We start from the raw sequence: 25,883 nt of genomic DNA, 5'->3' as shown, positions 1-25,883 counted from the left end.
TAACTCAACATCCCAACAGCAAAGAGTTTTTTGGTTTTTTTTTTGTTTTTTTAAAGACAGGGTCTCACTCTGTCACTCAGGCTGGAAGGCGGTCACATGACCATGGCTCACTGCAGCCTCGACCTCCCGGGCTCAAGTGATCTCCCACCTCAGCCTCTTGAGTAGCTGGTACTACAGGTGTGTGACACCACACCCTGCTAATTTTTGTGTATTTTATAGAGACAGGGCTTTGCCATGTTGCCTAGACTGGTCTCAAACTCCTGGGCTCAAGCAGTCCTCCTGCCTCAGCCTCCCAAAGCGCTGGGCTTACAGGGATGAGCCACCAAACCTGGCAGCAAAGAGTTTTTTAAAAGGTGGGATGGGTACTGATAACTGTGGACAGGGAATGGTGTAGCCACACCGGCTTCTGGTGCCTCTGCTGCCGGACTCTGAGTTAGCAGAGGGGTGGGCTTCACACCCCTTTCCTGTTCCTGATCCTCAGGGGCATCAGTCATTGTGCTTAGGAACAACTCACCTCATAGCCAGTAGTCACTTTTGGGCCACCAAGAAGCTGCATCCAGCTGGCCAGACTAAAGGGAGACCCATTTCATCGGTCCTAGTCTGTAGCGCATCTCCCCTCCTCAAGCAGCCCAGCAGCCTTCTTTCAGCTCTCTCCACTATCTCCTGGATGAGGACCAGGTGTTGGCACTCTTGTCCCTCTTGCTTTTCCTTTGATTTCTTGGGGAGTAATTCAGGCCCTGAGAATGTGATTTAAAAGCAGCTTGGCTTCCAACCCTTTCCACTGTGTTTGGGGTGACCTTTATTCTCCATCTATAGCCTGGAGCTTGGCTCGGGGAGGAGAAGCACAGCCCCACAGCATCAGCCTCTCACCAACAATCCAGACACTTTCTGGAGAGAGAAACTCACTGGAGATAGTTCCACACATGGTCTGGAGCTGCCAGGTTGGGTTTTACAAATATAGATACAGCTTCTGTCTTATTCTTTATTGCTCTCTTCAGTGCCCTCTGAGAGTGCATTCAAGCAGGCTGACAAGGAAGTGGATGAGCAGATTGAGAAACGCCACAGGATGCTTTATGAAGCCAACTCCAGAGCTGCACCCGCATTTAATATAAATTGATTTATTGAATCAAGCACAGAAGCCCTGTTACAGAAACCCCAGGCTTTATCCTCTTGAGGACCACCTAATAAAGCAACCCCAACTGACACTCCTCATTAGCTTTTCCACGGATCCCAAGGCGGTTTTTAAAGGGACAGTGTCCCTCTTTTGGGCCCGAATTTATATGTTGGCCATGCCTGTGGGTCTAATTAGCTCAGCGTTATTAGCCTACCTTAGAAAGCCTGCATTTTTTAACAGCTTGACTCTTGAGTTTTACAGAGTAATTGAAAAATTCAAACTCAGTACTTTTCCCTCTTTCTGCTTTTAATCACTCTTAACCCAGTCTTCGGAAATTTACCTGCAGATGTCTCTGGCATTTTGGGGACACAGAAGGATCTCTCAGTCCCATCCCAGTGTAAATCCTGATGTTGCCGTCATGCCACAGACCTACCTCATGGGGAGGCTTTTTAGACTCACCAGAGAAATATCACATTTTAATTTTATAATTACTTCACAAGAAAACAGGCCTTTCCCTAGTGAAACCTGGTATTCATTTCCTCTCAGCAACTTGTGTTTTCATAATTTAATGATTACGGGCCACCTTGGCAGCAGTCTGATTGCTGAAAGCACTCTGCAAATCTGACCTTCTAGAGAAAGGGGCAGGGGGGATCATTTCAGAGAATTTTAACCCCAAACCTCAATAGATTATCCAGGATGGAGATTGGCGGGGCCAGAGATTAGGCACCTGAAAAGTCCCTGTGTTCCAAATTCCAGTGGGGCTGGAGTCCAAGTCAGAATGGGTGAGCCCCACATGGGGAGGGGCCTCTCCCGGGGCTTCCAGAGCTGAGATGATGAATGGTTATTCGCTATGTGCATGTTCTGCATCTTTTCAAGATTTGCAGCTCTAGCTGCAGGAGCAGCAGGGAAGAAAGCGGGCCCTGCTGCGTGCAGCACATCTCCTGACAGTGATGAATGACTCCCTGCTCCCTGCCCTCCTGCGCAGGAGGCCAGTGGAAGCTATGGGTCTTTACGAATGGTTGCAAGCCAAGACAGGCTTTGTCAGACCACAGGGAGGAGAAAGAAAAGAGATGCCCCACCAGCTCCCTCCCCATTGATCATCACTCACCCTGCACACGCATGCACGCATGAATGCACTCACACACGTCTCTCTGCTTCAATGAGTAAAAGTTTATTGTCCTAAAGTGGCTGAACTATTTCCAAGCCTTTCTTCCCCCCTCAGACCCTTCAAACACTCACAGCATTTATCTCTTATCCACATACGCTTAAGCAGAGTGTGTGTACGGCACTTCCCCTGTGACTGGTGTTTGGGGTTGTATAGTATGTATGTGATAAGAACATAGCTGCAAGTCATCTGGGGAAGTTTGGGGATGTCAAGTGCTTATAAAAATCTCTCTTAAAGTAGTGTCCTTTTAACCAAGAAGGCCCTGTAGACACTTCTCATATATTTGACAGACTTGTATTGTACACCTACTACACAGTAGATGTTGAGTAGCAGTTAAGAGCAAGGATGCTGGAGCCAGACTGCCTAGCTGGGCCAATCCCCACCTCAGATCATTTTGCCACTGTCAGCCTTGGTTTCCCCATTTGTAAAATGAAGCTAATAATGGTACTTGAGACCAGGTGTAGTGGCTCATGCCTGTAATCCCAACACTTTGGGAGGCTCAAGCGGGTGGATCCTTTGAGGCCATGAGTTCAAGACCAGCCTGGGCAACATGGGGAGACCCTGTTTCTACAAAAAATACAAAAATTTTCTGGGCGTGTTGGCACGTGCCTATAGTACCAGCTACCTGGGGGGTTGAGGTGGGCAGATCACTTGAGCCCAGGAAGTCAAGGCTGCAGTGAGCTGTGATCATACCACTGCACTCCAGCCTGGGCAAAAGAACAAGATCCTATCTCAAACAAACAAAACAATACTTGATAATAGTTGGGATATCATGGGTTAGTAAGGTCGAGTGCATTGAACAAAGTGTGGCATATAATAGTGCATGATGAGTTTCTAATACTATAATCATTAGCTATTATGGAGAGTGAAAGGGTCAGCAAGAGTGTGCATTTGGTGTGCATTTAAGCAGGGGCTGCTGGCCTCAGGAGGTCTACAATCCCTTGCTGAAGTGCTGCCTCTGCAAGGTAATGAGAAGCTAGAAAACAAAAAGACAAAGGAAGGCAGTTTCGAGAAGAAACTAAGTCAGATCAGGTCTGCTGGCTGCCTCTACCTAGCAGGTCTGTCCTGCAGCATGGCAGATGAAGATGGGTTTGGCACAGAGAAGGTAGAGCTCTTGTCTGTCAGAAGAGGCACCATCAGTACAGCCAGGAAGCCCGTTGCCAGCCTCTCTGTCCCAGGCATTATTTGATAGGATGTTTTTTGGTTTGGGGACTTTTTTTTTTTTTTTTTTTTTTTTTTTTAAAGAGACAGTCTCACTCCACTCTGTCACCCAGGCTGGAGTGCAGTGGTGTGATCTCAGCCCACTGCAACCTCCGCCTCCCAGGTTCAAGCAATTTTGATGCCTCAGCCTCTCGAGTAGCTGGGATTATAGGAGTGCACCAACATGCTGGGCTAATTTTTGTATTTTTAGTAGAGACAAGGTCTCACCATGTTGGCCTGGCTGGTCTGGAACTCCTGAGCTCAAGTAATCTGCCCACCTCGGCCTCCCAAAGTGCTGGGATTACAGGTGTGAGCCACACTGCACTCAGCTGATGCTGGACCTTTTAATGTACTCCTGTAGCCTTCCAAACCATACCCAAGAAGCTGGGAGGGTCAAGCCCATCTGTGATTAAAGCATGTCCTTGCATAGGAAGGATTTCATCATATAGGACTATGTTAGCTTTAAAGAGATTGCCACATGGCCCAAGACTGGCTTTCTGGAATTTTTTTTTTTTTTTTTTTTTGAGACGGAGTTTCACTCTTGTTGCCCAGGCTGGAGTGCAATGGCGTGATCTCGGTTCACTGCAACCTCTGCTTCCCGGGTTCAAGTGATTCTCCTGCCTCAGCCTCCCAAGTAGCTAGGATTACAGGCATGTGCCATCACGCCCAGCTAATTTTGTATTTTTAGTAGAGATGCGGTTTCTCCATGTTGGTCAGGCTGGTTGTGAACTCCCGACCTCAGGTGATCTGCCCACCTCAGCCTCCCAAAGTGCTAGGATTACAGTCATGAGCCACCACGCCCAGCCTTTCTGGAAATTTATTGAACAATATCATTTCACCTTTAAACCTATTCTTCAAATTTCCACAGTGGGGGAAGTAGATCTGTTGGGACATATGTATAAATAACTAAAGCAAGACAAAAGATAAGAGTTATACAAAAAGGTTTGAAGAAAATGCCTGTGGCTGTGGTGGAGGGAGTAGTTGTTTTGAGAGGGGAGATTGGGATTGGGGAGGACTTCCTGGAGAAGATTGTTTGAACCAAAGATCTGGATTATGAAAGAAGGTTGGAGAGAAGGACATTCGGAGCAAAGGGCACTGTGCCAGCAGAAGCCCAGAGCGGTGAAAATGTGATGTGTGTTTTGGGAATTTGGAAGCCAGAGATAATATTCAAAATATTTGGACAATCAAAATGGACAAGTAGGCCCCAGCTGGGCTGCAGCAGGGTCCTAGAAGCCTCACTGCTGTGCCAGGCATTAACCCTTTATTTACTGTTACTTCTTGGGGATTCTAGGGGAGAGTCCAGAGCAGCAGATGGGGGGCATTCATGGAGATTGAGGCAGCCATTGTTTGCTGACTAGCATGGAGTGTTTCAATGTTTTAGCCCTTCGTGTGCGGTTATATTGGCGTGTATCAGCTAGATAACAGTCCTGGGAGGCTCACATAAGTGACATGTCGGAGGGAGTGAGAGAGTGTAGAGCAGTGGTGGCAGTGAAGCAAACCATGAAACTAGGTAATTACATTGGAGTCAGCTCATGGGGAACTTTGAATGCCAGGCTAAGGATGCCAATAATGAACAGAATTTTATTTTCCCACCCTTAAGAGCGCCACACCTTAAGGGTGGAATATGAAGTATGAAAATTACACACAAGGCAGAAATATAGAGCTGACAATATGTATATCCAGGACATATAGGGGACTACTAGGAGAACAGGGAGGGGGCGTGAGCTGAAAAACTACCTATTGGGTACTATGCTGACACTTGGGTGATGGGACCATCTGTACCTCAAACCTTAGCATCACACAATATACCAGTGTAACAAACCTGCACATGTACCTCCTGAATCCAAAATAAGTAATAAATGAATAAAAATACAATTTTTATCAGTGACTTAGAAGATGATTTAAGAAAAAAGAAAAGGACCTATGGGCCAATTCTCAGCCTATTTTTAGGATCCCATTTCTAAGGAAATTCCAGAGAAGTAGGTACACTACCACTCCTGAAATGTTCCAGGTACTCACAAACCCACCAAGGAGACATTTTCCTGTGTCCAACCAACACTCTTCCAGTTATAATTAGTTCACTCTTACCAGAGCTTGATAAATTTTCTGCTTTTCCCAGCTCCCCAGGTTTCCCAGCAGGAAATTGGCACAGCTGGTTTCGAGCTGATAATCCTATGAAGATGTTCACCTGCGGTGGCCTGGGGGCATCTTCATCTAAATCAGCTGTGGTGATGGTTTAAAACTCCTTGCTTCTGGGCTTACCCTAGTAATCCACACAGAAGAGCTGGAGAGCCACCACTCCAAACCCTGAAAAGTCTCATCCTACCACCACTGTCCTCTTACCTTCAGACAAGTAAATCAAGGACTTATTAAGAGAGAGGCTAAAGTTTTGTGTCTGTTCCTTGCTGGAGAGCTGAAAGCAGATCTCTCTGTAAGAGCCAGGAAGGCTGATAACAAAGATGCCAGCAGTGTTTCAGGGCTAGTGTGTTGTCGGTTGCCTGTCTCCTTTGTTGTGATCAGATCATAAGGAAAGCTTCAGAAGCCTCATGAGGGGATGGAACACATTCACTTTTTGTTCTTCACCTGGTTGCTCTGGCAAAAGCAATAGTATTCTGCCATATTCCAGGTTCAGATTCTGCTGAGATGGGATCAGCCTTGTCAGTCTTCCAGGGTAGATCAGATGCTGTGTATCACTCTCTGTACCTAAAGGACAAAGCACAGAGCTTCATCTCTGTGGGACAATCAGTTTCAACTACTATTCATTCAGTGAACCAGGTATTAGGTTGGGCATTGAAGATACAAGGAAGAAAAAAACAGTGCCAACCCTCATGGTGTTTACAGTCTAGTGTCAGGACAGGGCCATATATGGATGATTACAGTTTCATACAAAACTGATAGACAAAGGTTTACCTATAGTGAAGCTTTGTCATCTGGGGCAATTACTGAAAACATTACAAGGTCTATTTTATCTGCTGAATTAGAATCTCTATGGATTCTGCATTTTTTAATAAGCACCCCAGGCGATTGCTGTATATCCTTAAACATTGACTTTGGGCAGCCCTAGACTTTGTTACAATGGATATGAACAACAGTTTGCAGAAGTGGTCGGTTAAAGAGCGCTGGGCAGCCTGGGCTGTCAAAGTATTGTGACTCCTGGGCTGCTGGTGGTCTTTGCCCCTTGTTAACCCCTTGCTATTGCTTGGGAATGTCTTTTCCACCTGCAGTGAGCCAGTGACTGTTCATAAGGTGCCAGTAGACTGGACTGGCAGTGGCTGATAAGGGATGGTAAAGCCTTCAGGTGCAACCGTGGGTCAGGGTCAAATTAGGCCTCCTCTTTTTCCTTTTTGTGCCCATAACCTGGATGGACCAGGCTTCATGCATAGTATAAATACATGGGATAGGTCAGGAGACTGTGCTGCCCAAGGCATTTAACGTAATGGTTTCTGATTCCTGCTCATCTTCAGTAAATGCTACACACCCCATCCCCAAGGCCTGATCCTCTGGGTCACATTGGATCACTCTATGGAAAACTGGGCACCTAGGTATGAAAATTTGGAGTCTGAGTTTATTGCACCTGAGCACTTTGAACGCCAAAGCTCAGGTTAAATCTAATTCTGTAGTGACCTTGTACATCTGCCGTATTGTTAAGAGACAACCCTAGTTTTCAACCCTAGGAGTACTGGTATGTTTTAACTTCTATGCGACTGACCATTATAAAAACCTAGAATGTGGGGATGAGCTTAAAATTTTTTTTTTTTACAATTTAATTTTAGGAAGAGAATTAGTAATTAAACATTCTTTTGCATATCATGCCATTTTGTGGTATTTATGCAGATTCCTAGCTCTTCACAGAGGTGCAGAGAAGTGTGGTTAAGAGTGTAACACAGTTGGGACAGACCTGAAGTGAGCTTGACCCCTATTTCCCCCCAGATATACGACCTCTTTTATGCCTCCATTTTCTTATTTGTGTAATGAGGATAATGTTTCTATCTACCTTACAGTGTTACAGTGAGGATTATGTAAGTTTTTAAAAATATAAATCCTTAGTGCCTGGAACAAAAAGATTGTATAATAAACATTGGGTTATGTGAAAATCCGTTAACTGCTGGGCGTGAGGTGACAGCAGAAAATTTAACAATGGCTGCCTTTGCTCTCCATCCTCTGAAACAACAGGGCCACCTTGATGCAGGAGCTAAGAGTGTGGTATTCCTCCCATTGGTAAATATCGACAGCTGTTACTCAGGCCTGCGCTTCTTCCCTTGGGGGCCTGAATAATGTGGGGGTTAGCAGAAGATTTCAGAAGAGTATGGGAAGCTACAAGATAAGCCTCTATTTCACCTGAAAATTTTGGGAGTGAGGTAGAAGGACTTCATGTGTAGGCTTGTGCAAAACTCTCATGGTTTTTAAAGATAAAACAGAAGACTCAAAGCACTGATACTTGAGCTCTGCACTGTGTAATGTTATCAGTTCAAAGGCACTTGGGTGGAAAGCCTTGAAATGATGTAGCATAGGTTAAAGTCCTTGCATGTGGCTTCTCCCAGGGGACACTGCAGGACTCTGCTCCATGATATGAATATCCATCTGAGCAGCGTAGGAGAAGCTTCATGAGGGAAAGCCGCAAGTGCCGACACAGAGGAACTGCCTGTGCAGCAGAAACTCTCTTTGTAATTAATAATCTGTTTGCTATTTTCACCCCACCATTTGTAGCTATGGGGTCAATTTTGTTCATATCCTGATTTGTATATATTGACTTGATCTCATACAGTATAAAGGGAATATCAATGAAATTCATGTTTATTTCAGAATAAATGGTCCCTGAGAAAGCTGAAATCACTCCACATTTGTGTGCTCATGAAGTCTCTGATTCATATCGGTGGAGAGAGCTAAATGTTGTTGATTAGAATATGAAGCTGTTACGGCCAAGTGTGAATGCACACCAAGTGGATACTGAATCAGAAATAATTTCCAAATCTGGAATTTCCTTAAGAGTCATTCATAATGTTTTATCCTGAAATATTATTAGTTCTGTTTTATACATACACATGATTACTTTTTTTAAAACTACAGATTGAATAATTTTTTTCCAAGTGCATCCTTTTCTGCTGCTGAACTCGGCCTACGAATCAAAAGGTGACTTTCACTTTGTTTACTTTATTCTACTCCATATACCCAGCACCTGTGCCAGTGCCCGGCACCTACTAGGTGCTCAGTAAATACTTGCAAATGAATCCAATAGAACCCATTGTTTTTATCTGGTCAAAGCCTGAGCTCCTAATTTGGAAGCTACTTAGAGCAGGTTCTGTTCTTCTACCAAACTTTGAGCTGTGGGTCGGGACCCATTCACAGGATTGTGAAATCAGTTTAGTATATGGAGAGCAGCCTTTTAAACAAATTGAATAGCACAGGATAGAAAGAAAATATCGGTGTATATCACATAGTTAGGGTAAATATTGTTTTTTGCAGTGTGTTTGTGTGCATACGTTGGGTTAACAGGATTGATATATTTCTTACCACTGGTGAAACCTCTGCTGTAACCCAGTAGAGTCTCCCAAAGAACACTGACCAGCAAAATGAGAGCAATCTCTGTTGCCTCTTGCTATTTTCCATAGGCCTGGTGAGAAGAAGAGTCTTTAGGCCAAAAGAGAGAAATGTTTACCACTCTCAGAACTCCAGGCAGGGTCTGGCTCAGGCATGCTGACGGGGAGAAGTGGGGAGGTAGGCATTTTCCTAGGGACTGTTGGTTAACCCTACCAATCAGGCGATTTCCTCCAGGGCAGTTGCATTGTCGGGGACCAGAGCTTGGGCCCCATTATGGAGAGTTTTCATGGAGAAAAAAAGCCAGCAGCCTTTCATGTGGCTAAGGAGGTGAGCAGGTGGTAGCCAGGTATGCACAAGCTAGGCTGCTACCAGCCCTCTTCTGTTTATCACCAAATATTAATCACACTCACAATTCAAAGGTACTATTTGTGCCTGAATCTAACTTGCACTATATTAGCAGAAGTCTATCAAGTTGTTCACAGCTTAAGGCCTATAGGCTTCAGCTAATTTAAAGAACACTTCAAGGACCAAAGAAAGAAAACAAGGTAGCATTTGTTTGGAGAGCCTCCATCCCACAGGGGAACTTTCCCAGGGATCATATCATTCAGACACCTACTGAAAATATCTTCCAACACATAAATTCAGGAACCCAATGAGCCAAAATATGACCCCCAAAACTAGATTTATGCATACTTAAAACGTGCTATACAATGATGAGCCTGGGGCGAGATGTTGGGTCCATCTCCAAACATTCTAAGCCCCAAAACTCCCAGCTGGATAGAGGGTGTTTCGCAGCCTCTTCAGACTCACCCTGGTGACTGATCCTTGCTCCACAACTCTGACTTGAGCCTGCTGTTGTTAGGCATGCCTTAGATTCACTCTCCTTCACAGTGCAGCTCTGTCTTTCCAGCAGACAGTTTCCATCCAAAGGCAAAGTGAATCTTAGAAACCGGGAAAAAAAAGACTCTAAAAGATGACATTTAAAATATAATAGTAAGATCTAAGCAAACTTCAAACTCTTCTTGTGTTGCCTTAAAGGAAACACACACACACACACATACACACACACACACACACACACACACTCTCTTTCTCTCTCTTTCATGTAGTGAGGGGGGATGAGCTGGCTGCCTGCTGTAAGGCTGCTTGAAGGATCAGAAAGCAGCCTCCATTTACTGAGCACTGTGGTTAGGCTTAGGGCCTGATTCCTTTGGAAATACAGATGGCTGGCAGAAAAAAAGGAAGCACGAGGTGGTTGCCAATCATGCATTGCTTTTTGCAGGAAGGTCTCAGGAGAGTGGGTGTGGGGAGAGGGGAGTCAAGGGAGAGCCTCTGTGGATTCTGGAATTGCTTAACTGGGGTCATGCCAAGCTCTTAAAAGCCACAAGTAGCATTTGGGCTCCAGGCTTGTGTCTGTTCCTGTCCAGCCAGGCCTGGGTGGTGTTTCATCCCAGGCCTCCTGAGATTTAAGCTACTGCTGAGATTTTGTTATAGGAAGGCAAGAAGGGGGACCGAAGATGTTTCTGTGCTCCAGCCTCCTCCCAAACCCAACCAGCCCCTATGGAATGTGCCTCTGCCGGGCTAGGACTTGGTTTCTAATGAGAAGAAAACAAGGCTGTCTGTGGCTTTCTCCTCCCTCCTGGAGGGGCACTGAGCTCCCAGCTAAGGAAAAAAAAAAAAAAAAAAGCCTCCTTTTATGACTATTTCAATCTAACCCAGCTATACCTTCTTTAGATTATTATCTCTGAGGCATCCTTCTGAGTATCTGAGTCCTCATTTTAGAGGAGAACAATGGACTGTTCTGGATAAAGTTGCACGGGTATGCTCCTTCATGCTTACAGTAGAAAAAGTATGAATTAGGTGGCTTGATTGCTCAGCGGGAAGTGGTTTTTCCTATGGGGATGTGCTGTGTCTTCCTGCTTACGGTTGCCTGTTAGCTCCACATCTGCATGGAAGAAAGAATGAGGCTCCAAAGACCTTATGGCTAAATAGCACCTTATCCTTCACAAAGGATGTTCCCAGACATGTTTGCCCTTAATCCTTGCAACCATCCTATGAAGTGTCCAGCTGAAGAGGCAGATTCAGTGAGGTCGGAGGGATTTTCCCAGGTTCATACAGCCAGTTCACATGACGATTGAGATGTGACTTCAGAACGTCTGACTCCAAGCCTGGTGTGCTTTAATACCACAGTGGGCTCTGCCAGGAGGGAAGAGAGACTCCAGGAAGGAAGATCCCCAGGGGAGAAGAGGCAGCCAAGGCAATGTCTAGAGGTTAGTGGAAGAATGTGACTCACTGGTGTGTGTCATTGGAGCTGCACAAGTGAATTGTTGAGATTATGCTGTCCCCAAAGGGAGAGGGTCCTCTTATGCCCCCCAGAGGGAATCACGTTCCTCTTAAATGACTTTGAAGTCTTGCTAAGGGAATTAAGACTTAGGGAAACAAGTGGTATTTCTCTCTCTCTCTCTCTCTCTCTCTCTCTCTCTGTAGCTCAAGGTCATGACTTAGAAGAGAAGGGAGATCGTGGGAAGTGATTTATGTTGATGATGCCAAAGTGTGAACTCTAGGTTCCTGGCCCATGGGTTAAGCAATCAGAGTAGGGGCTCTGCCTGGAAATGGAGGAATCCAGCAAAGACTAGGAAGAAGTTTAAAGGAGGAACTTGCCTTTAAACCAAGTTAGAAAATTGTCTTGGTAACACCATATACACTGGTGAATAGCTGTGAGAGAAAAACTGCCGTTGTGATGTGGTACTAAGGAACTGAGAAAGGAATAGACAAGAGAATCATAAATGTTATTTTTTATAATTTTATAACTATTTGTATATATACTAATAATAAATGGGAACTTGAAATTTTAATATAAATAGGTAAGCATATGTCAGAGGTATCACCAATGGGAACCCAGCCGTGAATTTTAGCCATAGAAAAGCTAGCTATTAAGGCAGAGTGAATGGGGGATATCTTTAGAGGGAAACTGACATGCTAAGGGAGACATACATTCATTCATTCATTCATTCATTCATCCATTTGGCTAGTGTCTACTTTATATCTACCATGTGCCTGCACAGTTGTAGATACAAAGATAGACAGGTACATAGGAAGAAAGTCTGTGCCTTTATGGAGCTAATGTGCAGGATGTGGGGACAGAAGGTAAACAAATTAATAAGAGCATTTCAGATTGTGCTTGAAGCACTGAAGCAGGATGAGCAGAAGCAGAGAACGCCGGACTTCTAGATGAGTGGTTGGGGAGGCCTTTCCGAGTGATGCCCAGGAGCCAGCATGGCAGGATCAAAGGGAAGAATGGCCCAGACAGAAGGAATGACCAGGCCCCCTGGCGTGTCAAAAAAAAAAAAACAAGAAAGCCAGTGTTATGAGGCGTAGCAGAGTGATCGAAGATGTCAGAGTGCAAAGGCCAGATCATGGAGGGCCTCATCATTGGATTGTATTTTAAGATGACGGGAATTCAGTGGAGAACTTTAAGCTGGAGAGTGATGCTTGTGGATTAAAAGGGAAATGTGGGAGATTTGCTAGCAGGCCTCCCAGCCATGAGGACAGTGTGAGCAAAGCTTTACTGAAGGGATGTATAAAATTGCCACAAAGACAAAGTATGTTTGTGGTGGAGAAGTCCTATGACTGCTGCTCAATAGGGTAAAAGGACTTCGGTGTGGCTGCATGGGGATCTCAAGTTCAGATGTTTATAGAGAATGTCTGAGCCTGGAAGGACAGCACCTAGCTCGCTAGGGCGGATGTGGGAAAGGGGTGCTTGTGAGTAAGCATCAGCCGGAACAGCACCAGACATAGAAAGCAGCCGAACAAGGAGGCTCTTTGCTTTTGTTTTGCAAATATATTATGGAAGAAGAAAATACGAATAAAGCCTCTGCATAGGGAAGGTAGTATTAATTTGCTCACTTAACCAAATATTTATTGGGTACCCATTATATGTTGAGCACTCTTCTAGGTATAGGAGATGCCATAGGTAGCAAAACAAAAATCTATCCCCATAGAACTTAAAGGGCATGAAGAAGCAGTAGAAAAAATAACCATAGTAAGGAAGTAAAATTCTTTTAACTGTTAGGTGGTGGTGGATGCTATGGAAAAAAAAATAAAGCAGGAAAGGGGACTAGGAAATTTGGGGGACAGGAACAATGTTAAAGAAGACCATCTGGTTACTTGGCTTTTATTTAGAGTGCAATAGAAAACCTTTGATGGGTTTCAGTAGGGTAATGACATGACCTGACATTCTAAAATAATTACTCCAGTTGCTCTGAGAACAGGAGTAAGGGACAAATCAGAACAGTTTTCAACACTCTCACTGCCATCCGCCTGGTGACATCATCCTAGCACCATCGCCTCTTGCCTAGATCATTGCACAGAGGCCTGATGGATCCGTCCCAATAATGTAGGCAAGAAACTATGTGCTAGGGCTCTGACAGCAGGGAAGGTGTTGAAATCTGAGGATTCTGGATTTGTTTGAAAGGTAGAGATGACAGTATTTGGCATAATGTTAATAGACAAAATACTCAATCCTTGTTGTGTTTCTGGAAAATTGAGAAGGTGACAAGTTCTAGCAAAGAAAAGTATCAAAAAGCTTTGCCACAGGTGGAGACAGGATCAGGAACATGTTTAGCCAGAAGGTAGGAAGAACAGCAGGACCAAGGAGAGAAACTGGCCTGAAAGCCTCAACAAGTGAGTGAGAGAGGGAAAATGATTCATAATTGGAATCTCAGAGGTGGGGGGTGTTCTTGCTGCAGGCCACATGACCAGGGTGATGATGGGGAACAGAGAAGAAGGTCAGCAGGAAGTGGGCTAGGAGTTGTAAAGCCAGGAATCCAAAAGCACCACCAAATTCTAAGAAAATGCTGAGAATGACATCCTGGGAAAGAGTGGAAAAGCAATCTGAACCTAGGCTGAAGTCATTGGGGCAGGTGGGAGAATGTCCTGAAAGGCTGGTGGGTAAGGGAGGGGGATATGAGGCAGATGGAGGGGCTGACAGAAGGGCAGTGAGAGAGCCTCAGCCTAGAAGGATGGGGTTGATGTGGGAACTAGAAGCATCACTCATGTGCCTTAGGAGCAAGAGGGATTTGAAGGAATGGCATCCACTGGAGGTGGTATGATCAGGAGAGCCAGCTTAGGTTCAATAAGGCAGGCTCAATTAGTAATCTGTTCTTGTTGGGTAAGGTTCCTAGACTGAGTGAATACTGTATACATAGATATATTCTGCGTTTGTAAGAAATCGGATTGTTTCTTCTCTTAGCCTTTTGGACAAGATGGAGAAATACTGAGTGGGTAATGGTTCAGTTAAGTTGCTTCATAGATAGCCCAAGAGCTATTCCAGGAGAGTTGAAATCCATGAGGACAGTGTCTGTCTGGACCAGTGTTGACAGCCTTTTTAAATCCTAAACACCTCCTCTTTAAACATTAATATGTCATTGTCCATCCTCTACTGTTGAGTCTGTCTTCTGTGCTTCTCCACCAGACAAGATTCTGCCGAGCTTTATACCATCTGTTTTTTGTATTGAAAAGGAAATTGCCCGGTGTAGTGGCTTATGCCTGTAATCCCAGCACTTTGGGAGGCCAAGGCGGGCATATGACCTGAGGTCAGGAGTTCGATACCAGCCTGGCTAACATGGTGAAATCCTGTTTCTACTAAAAATACAAAAAATTAGCCAGGGGTAGTGGTGCACGCCTGTAATCCCAGCTACTCAGGATGCTGAGGCAGGATAATCACTTGAACCCAGGAAGTAGAGGTTGCAGTGAGCCGAGATCGCACCATTGCACCTAAGCTTGGGCAACAAGAGTGAAACTCCATCTCAAAAAAAATAAATAAATAAAAAATAAAAAGGAAATTGATAGGTTCTTCATTTTCATGAAAAAGAATACTGCTGAATTTGATGTTTTTGAATTGCACAAACTTTCCTTCACATGCCTGAAATGTTGCCACCCACCTTGTATGGTTAGCTTGGCCAGGAGGAAGGTCTCTAATGATTCCACTTAGCAATTTTTTCAGTGATCTGGATGAAGATGGCAGGGCTGCTTATCAAATTTAACATGATATAGCACAGACAGCTGATATTTTGGATGGAAGGATCTGAATTCAGGAAGTTGTCAGTGAGTTGGAACAATGGACTAAAACTAACAAGATAAAATTAATAAGGGCAATGGAGTCCTCCCTTCAGGGTAAAATATCTATTGTGTGTCATTATAAACTAGAGGAGACCATGAGCCAAAAAAAAAAAAAAAACATTCTCAGGTCTTTTTTCTTGTGGACTAGGGTTTTTCATTTGTTCTCATTCAGAGTCTCCATATGTAACCCTAAAAAAAAAAAATACACATAATGGAAATAGCTTCGTTAATTTTTAAAAAATGCAAGACCCAAATCAAAAGAAGTAATAATTTTTTTTCTTATTTGGACCACATCTTAAGTGTTTTCAGTTCCGGGTACCATTTTTTGAGGACACTGGCCAACCAGAAAGACCCTAGAAGGCCACTACCACAGTATTCAGTGCTCAGTTAATGTTTGTTGGATGCATGGGGACTAGAGTGGTTAGGATACTCCAGGTCCTACGAAGAACAGTTGAAAGAACTAAGGAAAAGGAAACTTTGAGATAGTTCTCTTTAAACAATTGAAGAGCTCTCAAGCAGAAAATAGTCTGGATTTATTTCATGTTTTTCCAGATGGGCCAATGGGTTTGGGTCAGTTTAAGAAAGAATTTCCCAGAGCTGTTCTCCAATGGAATGGGCTGACATTAAGTACCGTTAAACTCCTAGGACAGTGACTATCTGTGGCATTCCATTCAGGAGAGGCCAGGAACCAAGGTTAGGTGTATTATAGAAGGGATTCCTACACTTGGGGTACAGCTGACTTGGTGGCATTTCAGTCTTAATGCAGAACTGCTCCTTCCAGGAGGTCCAAACCAACAGTGGCTTGTTTTTACAACTTTGCACAATCAACATTACAAAGGAAACTATTACTTTAAAGAAGTATTTAATGGAAACTTCTGAGAATAATGCCTCTCAGTTAGGGAAAGCCAAGAATTTAGCAACCCTTTTAAGCCTTGCATTTTTTTTTCCTCATCTAAGAAGAAGATTCAGTTGGCCTCATAAATACTCATTAAGGAATTGGCCCAAAATATTAATAAGAGTTTGTCTAGAAAATCTTTCCTAAGCCTTTCAGTTTTGCTATCTTGTAACAAATAATATAATCTCTGTTCAGTCATATTATTGTAAAACTAGCGAGTGATTTGTTTGGGGGGCTAGTTCTTAAAAATTTAATTAGGATTTCAAAAATCTTAGGATGTGGTGTAGAAGAATTGGTTCTATGACTAGACACTCTCTATTCATCTCAAATCCAAAGTACCTTCATGTCTTGGAGCTCTCAAGCTTCACTCTCCTATCTTCCCCCAAATGAGAAAGAAGGAAGCCAAGGACAAGCTGGAAGCATAAATTCAAGCCTATAGCCTTGACATGGACTATAATATAAAACAGACAGGCCTTCCAAGTGGGCCAGAACTTGGATGGCCTCCTTAAACTGAGAGCAGTTTGAGGAAGGTCTGTTCTCTGTGGGAGGGGGCTTGGTTGATTCTGTGGTCACTCATTTCTGGTGAGATGGCCAGAAAAACAGCTGCAGGTCTAAGAACATGGATCAATCCCAGCATTTTGGGAGGCCGAGGTGGGCAGATCACCTGAGGTCAGGAGTTCAGGACCAGCCTGGTCAACATGGTGAAACCCCATCTCTACAAAAATACAAAAATTAGCCGGGCATGGTGGCGCTCGCCTGTAATCCCAGCTACTCGGGAGGCTAAGGCAGGAGAATCGCTTGGACCTGGGAGGCAGAAGTTGCAGTGAGCCGAGATCGCACCATTGCACTCCAGCCTGGTCAACAGAGCGAGACCCTGTCTCAAAAAAAAAGAAAAAAGAAAAAAAAAAGAACACAGACCATCACTTCTGCTGACTTTCCTCTCTTCTTCCCTGTAGACCCAGTACTGTAGTAGCCTCTAGTTTTGTACAAACATGATCCCCTTTTGTTCTTTTGCCACTCACACAGAAAATTCCCCTTCCTCTTTTGCCAAAAGTCTTCTTTTCTTCATCAGATATCAGCTGGTCACCCAAAGAGAGTGGACAATAATGGTCTCGTTTCAGACTCTTGGGCTAGAATGAGAAATTCCCAAAGCTGAGTCCTGATATCACATTTCTTTGTCATGTTTTCTGGAAAAGTCCAAGTCCGGTTTTAAGGCCACTCCACCTTTTTGATCTAGGAGGAGTAACTTAACCTCTCTGGGCTCAGTTCTCTCCTCTGTAAGACAGGACATTATAAGGCCATTGAGAGACTTCAGATACTATAAGTCAGCACAGAGCCTGGTGTCTGGCATGTAGAAGATGCTCAGTAAATCATAGCTGCTATGATTACTATTAGCTGTTATTAATTTATACAGACTCTAATCAAGTTGCCAGTTGTAACTCTTGAGTACTATATTTTATACTTTATTACTCAAGGCTTTGTAACTATGGATGGAAGTCTACTTAACTTTATATGATGATCTGTGCTTAGGATTCAGAAAGATGGAGGGGGAGAAGGTGTTGTACTTTTCCTCCTCATTGGTGCTATTCCCCCTTGTCATTAGTTGCTGGGGGAGAGGGAGTGCTCATAGTTGATTGAAAACCAACACTGGCGGGGCAGAATAAACCTTCCTTTTCCACCATTGTTTCTATTTCTAATGTTTTGTTGTTCCTGAAGATAAATAGAAGCTAACATATAATATTAAAATTTGCAGTTGGTTTGGTCCTGTGGGTAACAACTCTAAGTGTGTGTCTTTCAGAGTTGTGGGACATGGACTTCGTGCTCCTGCAACACTCTGCCACGTGAGAATTCAATGACCTGGCTTGTGATAGAGCAGTTTTCTTACTACTTCTCTAAGCCTGTTAAGAGTGCTCTTCGCCTGTCTCTATTAAGCTCTAGGTAATACCCAGTCATTGGTTCTAGAGCTGCAGCCTTCTGCCTCTATTTAATTCTAGCCTTCTACCTCTATTTAATTCCTGTGAATGTCTAGTCATAGACCCAACTCTTTTACACCAGATCCAGGCTCCTCCTGTGCCTGGATCTCAAGGCCCAGCCCCTTTCTACATCTGGTCTCCACTGCTGCATCCTCTCTGTGCGGGCCTGTCTGCTCACTCTCCACTTGGGGTCCCCAATCCCTGTTCACGCTCATCTCAGGGCCTTTCTCAGGCCATTTTCCTCCTCTCCCTTGAGCCATGTAGTCTGCTGTCTTAAGGGTCAAGCTGATAAGGGGCTAACTGCTGAATCATTTTGAATGTTAGTTAATTGATGCTTGGTGTACAGTAGTGGATCTCAACCTTGGCTGCACATTGGAATCACCTGGAAAGCTTTAAAAAATCCGAATTCTTCTAATAATAGCTTTATTTGTTCCCCCCCAAACTCATGTACCACAGTGTTTAAAATAGCTCATGTGAGTATGTAAAAACATCAAAGTGGTTATTTCCATTTTGTGTTAATTTGGTAGATTTGGGGGAAGGAAACAGTATATTTCCTTTTTTGAAAATTCAATTCCTAGAATACCTCTCGGCTCACTCAACAGCAGCAGCATTTGTTTTGCCAGGCACAGTGCTAAGTACCTCCTAAGCTCTCCACATTCATTTCCCTATTTTAATCTTTGCAATAATCTCACGAATGAGCCCCAGATTTTGCCCTAATTGATTAATGAAGATCCTGAGGGCCTGAGAGCACATCTACTTGTGCAGGGCTATACCAAAGGCAATACTGAACTCCACCTCAGGCACATCTGGTGCCAAAACCTCACTGATTCTCCACCCCATGGGAAGGACACCTTACCAAGTAACTTTCTGAGGATGGACCTGCTTTAACTTTGGGGTTGCATGCTTTTTAAATTTAGTTACATTCTTTTGTACCTCAAGAGCTTCCATAAATTTGATTTCAGACTCACTCCCAAGCAGCCTAGGTATATCCAGGAATGGCAGGTCATTTAATAAATTAGGATTTTTAATGCACTCAGGAGACGTTACTGTAGAAAAGCATCTACTTATAGCACCTAATTCAGCAAAACCTACCCTATCTTTTACTTAGTCTTTTAAATAACTTTGAAGTTATGAGCAGTGCTATCCCCATTTTGCAGAAAGGGGAACTAGTATGCCAAGTGTTAAGTATCTACTAAGTATGAGTAATAACTGCCACTAAGTGGGCTCTTTCTAAGTGCAGGCTCTGTACTGAGCTCTTTGTATCCTGTGTATTAGCCTCATTGCACAGATGAGGAAACTGAGACTGAAAAAGGTGAAGCTACACGCTCAAGGTGATAAACAACTATACCTGGGCTAACAATTGTTTGTTCACTTGTTTGTTCTTTAACTTGGTTATAAGCAAAATTGCAAGACGTGGTCTTCATCAGCTCTGTCCCTTTCATCTTACCCGCCTCCACTGTGTAGGCCATGGCACTGGAGGACCCTATCTGGAATAAACCACTGAGGCATAAACTGAAGGTTCTTTCTGTGTATTGACCGGCTATTTAAAAGCTATTGTGAAACAAAGAATGTTTTTCCAACCTTGCATATTATATAGAGGACAAACAGGCTCTAAAGATTTCTTCCCCAGCCATCCCAGTACAAGGCTGTTTTGGTATAAACAACCCCTGAAGGTGAGAACTGGCTCTCGAAGCAGTTTCACACTCCATTCATCTCTGAGCTCCGCTGTTTCTCACAGTTTTGGATTCGTGATGAGAATACTGTTGCTGGGTCACTTCATTATTACACAGACCCTAAGGCCAGAAACCCATCTCCCCTTTTTGCTAATTATGCATATGCCAACTTATTTCCTCCCTCTTCAAGCATATAAAGACAGTATTTTCCGGTTTGGTAAAAGACACACACACAATTCTGTAGGGAGAACAACTCCCTATAAAGAAAGAGGTAGTCAGTGTGGTGAGTGGATGGGGTCTCAGGGAAAATGAAATCCCTAGCAGTCGGTGTCAGGGCAGCAGGTCACTAATTGAGTGCAAACCTTTTTTAAAATGTTGTTTATCCCCTACAGGGCATACAAAACCATTGAGGATGAGGACTTGAAGTTCCCCCTTATATATGGAGAAGGCAAGAAGGTAGGCACGTGTGCTTCCCCTGGGTAGAGAGGATAGGGCTCTGTCCCGCCTTCAGCTCCACATAGCCCGTGGCAGGCCGTGTGTTCCACTCAGCAGCTTGTGATTTTATAGCCTTGACAGCTTGAAAGCATATCCCATCCATCATCCTTCAGGCCTCCTGTCTTCAGGGTCCAAGGAGTAGTGGGGGTGGAAGGTGGGCGGTGAGCACAAGGGACTCAAGCCAATTTTGTGAAAATAAAGTCCCCCTTCCCAATCCATTTGAATAACTTTTTACAGTGTTTAAACATGAACCGCTTTCACACACATCGTCTCATTTATATCTGACAACAAGCAAGGAGGCAGGTCAAGCTGGCTGTGTAATATCCATCTGGCAGACGAGGCAGCTGGGACTATGAGGTTGAAACAGCTCAGGCAGATCACGCAGCCAAGCGAGGGGCAGCGGCGGATGTGGCGCCATGGCTTTCTATCTGCTTCGCGCGGTCTCAGACTCCATCATGGAAGTTCAGACTTTGCAAGTCTGTTTGCCACTTGCCCCATGGAAGAGAGTCCAAAGCGTCACTGTAATTAGACTATAGGGTCACAGCAACCAGAGCCCAGAGACTAAGGTAACAAAGACCATCATCAGCTCCCAGGGTTCCAGTCAGAATCCAGCACTGAACAGCACATTGTCAAACCAAAGAAAAGCTGTGGATCCTAAAGTGGTCTCTGAGCAGAGGCCTGGAGGAGGTTGAAATCCTGGAGTGGAGAACAAGAAGCTTGGAATCTATTTCCTAGTAAGAACAAACACCTTTTGCATTCTTCCTCGGAACGCTAATACATTTCAACTTGGTGTGAAGCATTCCAAGTGAAAAATGTCACATTGAGAAGAGTCTTCAACTGATATTTTTTCCAGCATTCCATACGATAGTTTTTATCAAGAAGAACTGACTCACAAGAAAACCAAAGGATGCCTTCCATGGGCAGTGTGTGTGTGTGTGTGTGTGTGTGAGAGAGAGAGAGAGAGAGTGTGTGTGTGTGTGTGAGAGAGAGAGTGTGTGTGTGTGTGTGTGTGTGTGTGTGTCAGAAAGAGCAAAAGCACGAGAACAAACATGATTAGGTTTTGGGCTCGGTGTAGACCAGCAGTGATTTCAATGCAAAAAGACATCTCAACAGAAGGAGGAATACCAAACACAAATATCTGATCCATGTAGGAATCATTTTTTAAACGAACATACCCCATTCATGAAAATGAACACCTTTCAAATCACCGTCTCTGGTTAAGAATCGTGTCAGGGCTAACAGGCACTGTTCTGATATAAATATTTGTGCCTTTCGGTACAATGGGCACCATTAATGAGTATCATTCAGCCCAATGACCTATGCCTGCAGCTCCATTTCTTTGTGGGGCTGAGATTCTCTGTATTACCCTTTAATATCCGTTGAGTTCCAGTAAACTCAGGAGCACATCCTGTTATCACTGTATCTCTAGTTCCTGTCTAGCCTGGTACCTGACATAAATGCATAAGTATTAAATAAGCTCTTCAGTTATGTTCAGTATACTTTCCTTAGTACAATAGGAAAATGGAATGATGTATTCTTGGAAGTTTATAGCAGTAAGATTTGAAGGAGCAAGAGTTTTCTAATTTTAGTATAAAGTTCAATTCACCAAAACATCATGTTCCTGAAGCTTTTCAGGTAATTTAAGCTTGACGGTCTTGTGATGGGCAGGTGGCAAGTTCTGTCCGTGTACCTGTTGGCCTATTTAAAAGCCACCATGTCTCTATTTTGCTTTTGTTGGTAGATACCACCCCTGTCTGAGGAATCCGTGAGTTCTTGGAGCTCCTTCTAGATCCTGGACTGGGATTTTCTCTTTCTTCTCTGCGTACACCTACCCAGAAGTTTCAGAGTACTTCTGTGGCCATTACTTCTCATTTTCTTTCTTCAGACGCTTTTAAAGACCGGTGCGGGTGACATCTGGATACTTTGTAGACAAGGTCGGTCACTAGCAGAAACATCAGATTTCTGTGGCTGGAAAGAACACACAGAGAAGCCGCCATTTCAGGGAGGAGAGCAGGAGAACCACAAGGGACTTCGAATTTTTCACAGTTAGAGTTGAGCACTTCTTGGCTAGAAGGGAGCCAGTCCAGCCTCCCAGCAGAGCAGAGGGCCCCAGGCTTTGCTTTGCATCACTTTTTTTTTTTTTTTTTTTTTTTTGAGACATGGCATCAGGCTGGAGTACGGTGGCACAATCTCGGCTCACTTCAGGCTCGACATCCCGGGATCAGGTGATCCTCCCACTTCAGCCTCCTGAGTAGCTGGGACTATAGGTGCGTGCCACCACACTGGCTAATTTTTGTATTTTTTGTAGTCAGGAGGTTTCACCACATTGCCCTGGCTGGTCTCAAACTCCTGGGCTCAAGTGATCCTCCTGCCTTGGCCTCCCAAAGTGCTGGGATTACACATGTGAGCTACTGTGTCTGGCTGTGTCTCGTGTCTTTAATCCCCTCTGACCCCTGCCCTCAAAAAGGTGTCATGGTTTCATTTCTGCTTAATGTGAACTCTGCCTACCTTCTGAACCAAGGCTAGCTTCAAAATTCACAGCTCTGTTGACAGTCTAGGATGAAGATAAAGACAATATATTAAATTGCAGTGTTTCTTAGCATTTATTTACTTCATCCCCACTCATAGGAGGTAATTACTCTTACACCCAGGTAATAGAGTGAGGTCTTTGAACCATTTCACTACACCGGATATATTTTTTATGATTAAGGGTTAGGACACTGCTTTCTTCCACCCAGGATGACTTTCACTCCATCCCTCTGTGTCGCCTGTCTTGATGCAATCCACCTTTCTGTGCTGTGCTAAGTGCCACCTCCTCCGTGGAGCCTTCTCAGTAGAATTTTTACCTCCTCTAAACTTGCATAACCCATTGTCTATGTGTTTTTCAGTACTTAACTATATTTTATGTGTTATTAATTAGACATATCCCTCTTATCTCCCTTACCAAGTTTCTTTTTGGTTTTTTATTTGTTTGTTTGTTTGTTGGTTTGAGACTGAGTCTCGCTGTGTCACCCAGGCTAGACTGCAGTGGCATGATCTCAATTCACTGCAACCTCCACCTTCCAGGTTCAAGTGATTCTCATGCCTCAGCCTCCGAACAGCTGGGATTACAGGTGCCCACCACCATGCCCAGCTAAATTTTGTATTTTTCTTAGAGATGGGGTTTCACCATGTCAGCCAGTCTGGTCTCAAACTCCTGACCTCAAGTGATCCACCTGCCTCAGCCTCCCAAAGTGCTGGGATTACAGGCATGAGCCACCACACGTGACCCCAAGTTTCTTTGTAGTAGGGACGAGGCCTTAGACATTCGTGCCCCCACCACATGATGTAAGTACATAGTAGGCACCCAATAAATGTTTGGGTAAATCAGATCTTCAGCATAACAGGAGATATTTAAGCTGACTGTATAGGCATTGGTGTAATAGTGTTGCTTCCTTACACCATTCAAAAACAGTTCAGGATGAGGTCTCAGCCCTGAGGTCTCTGTGTAGCTATGTCACAGCACTGATGACATTTTGTTCCTTTCCACCCAGAAGGGATTTGTGGAGATGTTAGCAGGATAGGTTATAGAGTTGCTAAGTTTCTTTTCTCCAGCCATAAAACATAATAGGTGAACTCTGGGAGGGCAAGAGCTACTTCTGACTTTTTACATCTTTTACTAGTACATATCACAGGACTAAGGACATAGCTGGTGTTGAGCAAATACTTGTACAGTGGGTATGTAACAGAAAGATGGGTGGGTGTGTGGGTGGGTGAGTGGGTGGATGGATGGATGGATGGATGGATGGATGGATGGATGGATCGATCCTATTGGGTTTGATATGAACTGATTTCTGCAGCTGTAGACATCACACATGCGTTGGAGTTAGTTTATTGGACATCCTTCCTTCCAGTCTCCAAAAAAGAAAGCTGAAAAGAAACAGCAGCAACCTCTCAAGCTTAAGATAATGGATAGAAAAAGCACTCCTCAAATACAGAAGTGATTTTGGTGAGCCCTTTCTTGGTAAGAGCTATCGCATATGTTAGCAGCAAGGGGCCTGGAAACATATCTGGGCAGGAGGAACTGGAAAATTGTTTGGTTGCTCCTAGCCCAGGCAGCTGCACTGGGATGGGATGCTTTCACTGTGTGCGTGTTTCTGATGACCCTCTGCTTATACTCCTAGGCCCGGGTAATGGCAACTATTGGAGTGACCAGGGGACTTGGGGACCATGACCTGAAGGTGCATGACTCCAACATCTACATTAAACCATTCCTGTCTTCAGCTCCAGAGGTACCGCATGAGGTTTTTGTTTATATTTAGTGCAATAAAACATTTTCAGCATTATTCCTCCTGTGACTCACACCCCATATCCAGACAGTAGCCAACTTGTGTTATATGTACTTCCACTGTATCTCTCATGTCTGTGTCTTTTTCCCACTCCATTCTCATTTTGAGTCTTCTGGTTCACACCCTCATCACCTCCTACCCAGATGGCTGCACAGCCTCCTCCTGACATTTTGTAAGTCTGCCAATCCATGCTACCTATTGCAATCAGGTAAATTTTCCTTAAAAACTGACTCCTAATTGCTCAGAAACCTTCAATGGCAGCCCAGGCATGGAGAGTAAAGCTCAGACTCCCATTCACTTGGTGTTCAAGGCTTATTATAATTTGATCTGGACTTCTCTGATCTTTGTTCTCCTGCACCAGCCAAAATGAACTTGCTGTTTCCCTTACATGACCTTAGGTTTCCCATATTTGCTTAAACTATTCCTTTTGCCAAGAATGCCCTTTCTCCCCAACTCCAAACATCCAAATTCTTTTTTTCTCTGGAGTTTAGCTTAGATGCTTTTTTTATGGAGATTTCCCTGATTTCTTCCTTGCCCAGTCAGAAGTAATGTCTCTCCTTACTTGGGATATACATAGAGCACCTTCCACTTACGGTGTTTTCACTGTCTGCCTTCAGTCATGGTTGTTTTGTTTTGATTGTTTTGCTTTGTATTTTGAGATAAAGTCTCGCTCTGTCGCCCACGCTGGAGTGTAGTGGCATGATATCGGCTAACTGCAACTTCTGTCTCCTGGGCTCAAGTGATTCTCCTGTCTCAGCCTCCCGAGTAGCTGGGACTACAGGCGCACACCACCATACCCAGCTAATTTTTGTATTTTTAGTAGAGACAGGGTTTCTCCATGTTGGTTAGGCTGGTGTTGAATTCCTGACCTCAAGTGATCCACCCGTCTCAGCCTCCCCAAGTGCTGAGATTATAGGCGTGAGCTAACACACCCGGCCTGATCATAGTTATTCATGTATACCTTATCCCCTCGTTAGACTAATTACCTGAAGAGCTTCTGTCATTCAGCTGATGTTTAGAGAAGTTAATTTACAAACAAGTTGGTCATATCTTTGGTTTAAAAAAAATCTTGTGTCTTACCATATAGGAAACGGTATCAATTTCTATGTTGACTTTCTGGATATATCATTTAGAAATTTTTTTGCTTCCAAATTATGGAAAAGTCTAACTGATAGTATTAGGTTGGTACAAAAGTAATTACAGTTTTTGCCATTTTTAATTACTTTTGCAACAGCGTAAGAGTTTAAAGGTAAATTTTTCTCACCCAGTAAGAAGGCTGAAATCTGGTGGCTGCTGGCGTTGGTTTAGCACCTCCATTGTGTCAGGGCTGTAGCATCTCTGCATTTCTTTGACTTTCCCTTCATGGTTACAAGGAGGTGGCG

At 44.0% G+C, this 25,883-nt stretch overlaps 1 protein-coding gene across 1 annotated transcript in view; it reads left to right on the top strand.

Moving 5' to 3' along the window:
- The window catches only part of PPM1H (protein phosphatase, Mg2+/Mn2+ dependent 1H), a 290,291-nt gene that overhangs the window by 220,068 nt on the left and 44,340 nt on the right, over positions 1–25,883 (top strand). Inside the window, exons 7-8 of the mRNA XM_054444105.2 lie at positions 20,071–20,134; positions 24,337–24,444. Of these exons, the coding sequence (XP_054300080.1) occupies positions 20,071–20,134; positions 24,337–24,444 (172 nt within the window). The remainder of the gene's footprint in view (positions 1–20,070; positions 20,135–24,336; positions 24,445–25,883) is intronic.

Source organism: Pongo pygmaeus, chromosome 10 (genome assembly GCF_028885625.2).
Source record: "Pongo pygmaeus isolate AG05252 chromosome 10, NHGRI_mPonPyg2-v2.0_pri, whole genome shotgun sequence".
In the NCBI taxonomy this organism is placed as follows: Eukaryota; Metazoa; Chordata; class Mammalia; order Primates; family Hominidae; genus Pongo; species Pongo pygmaeus.
Note: the sequence above shows the minus strand (reverse complement) of the source record. Positions and strands in the feature narration are given on the sequence as shown.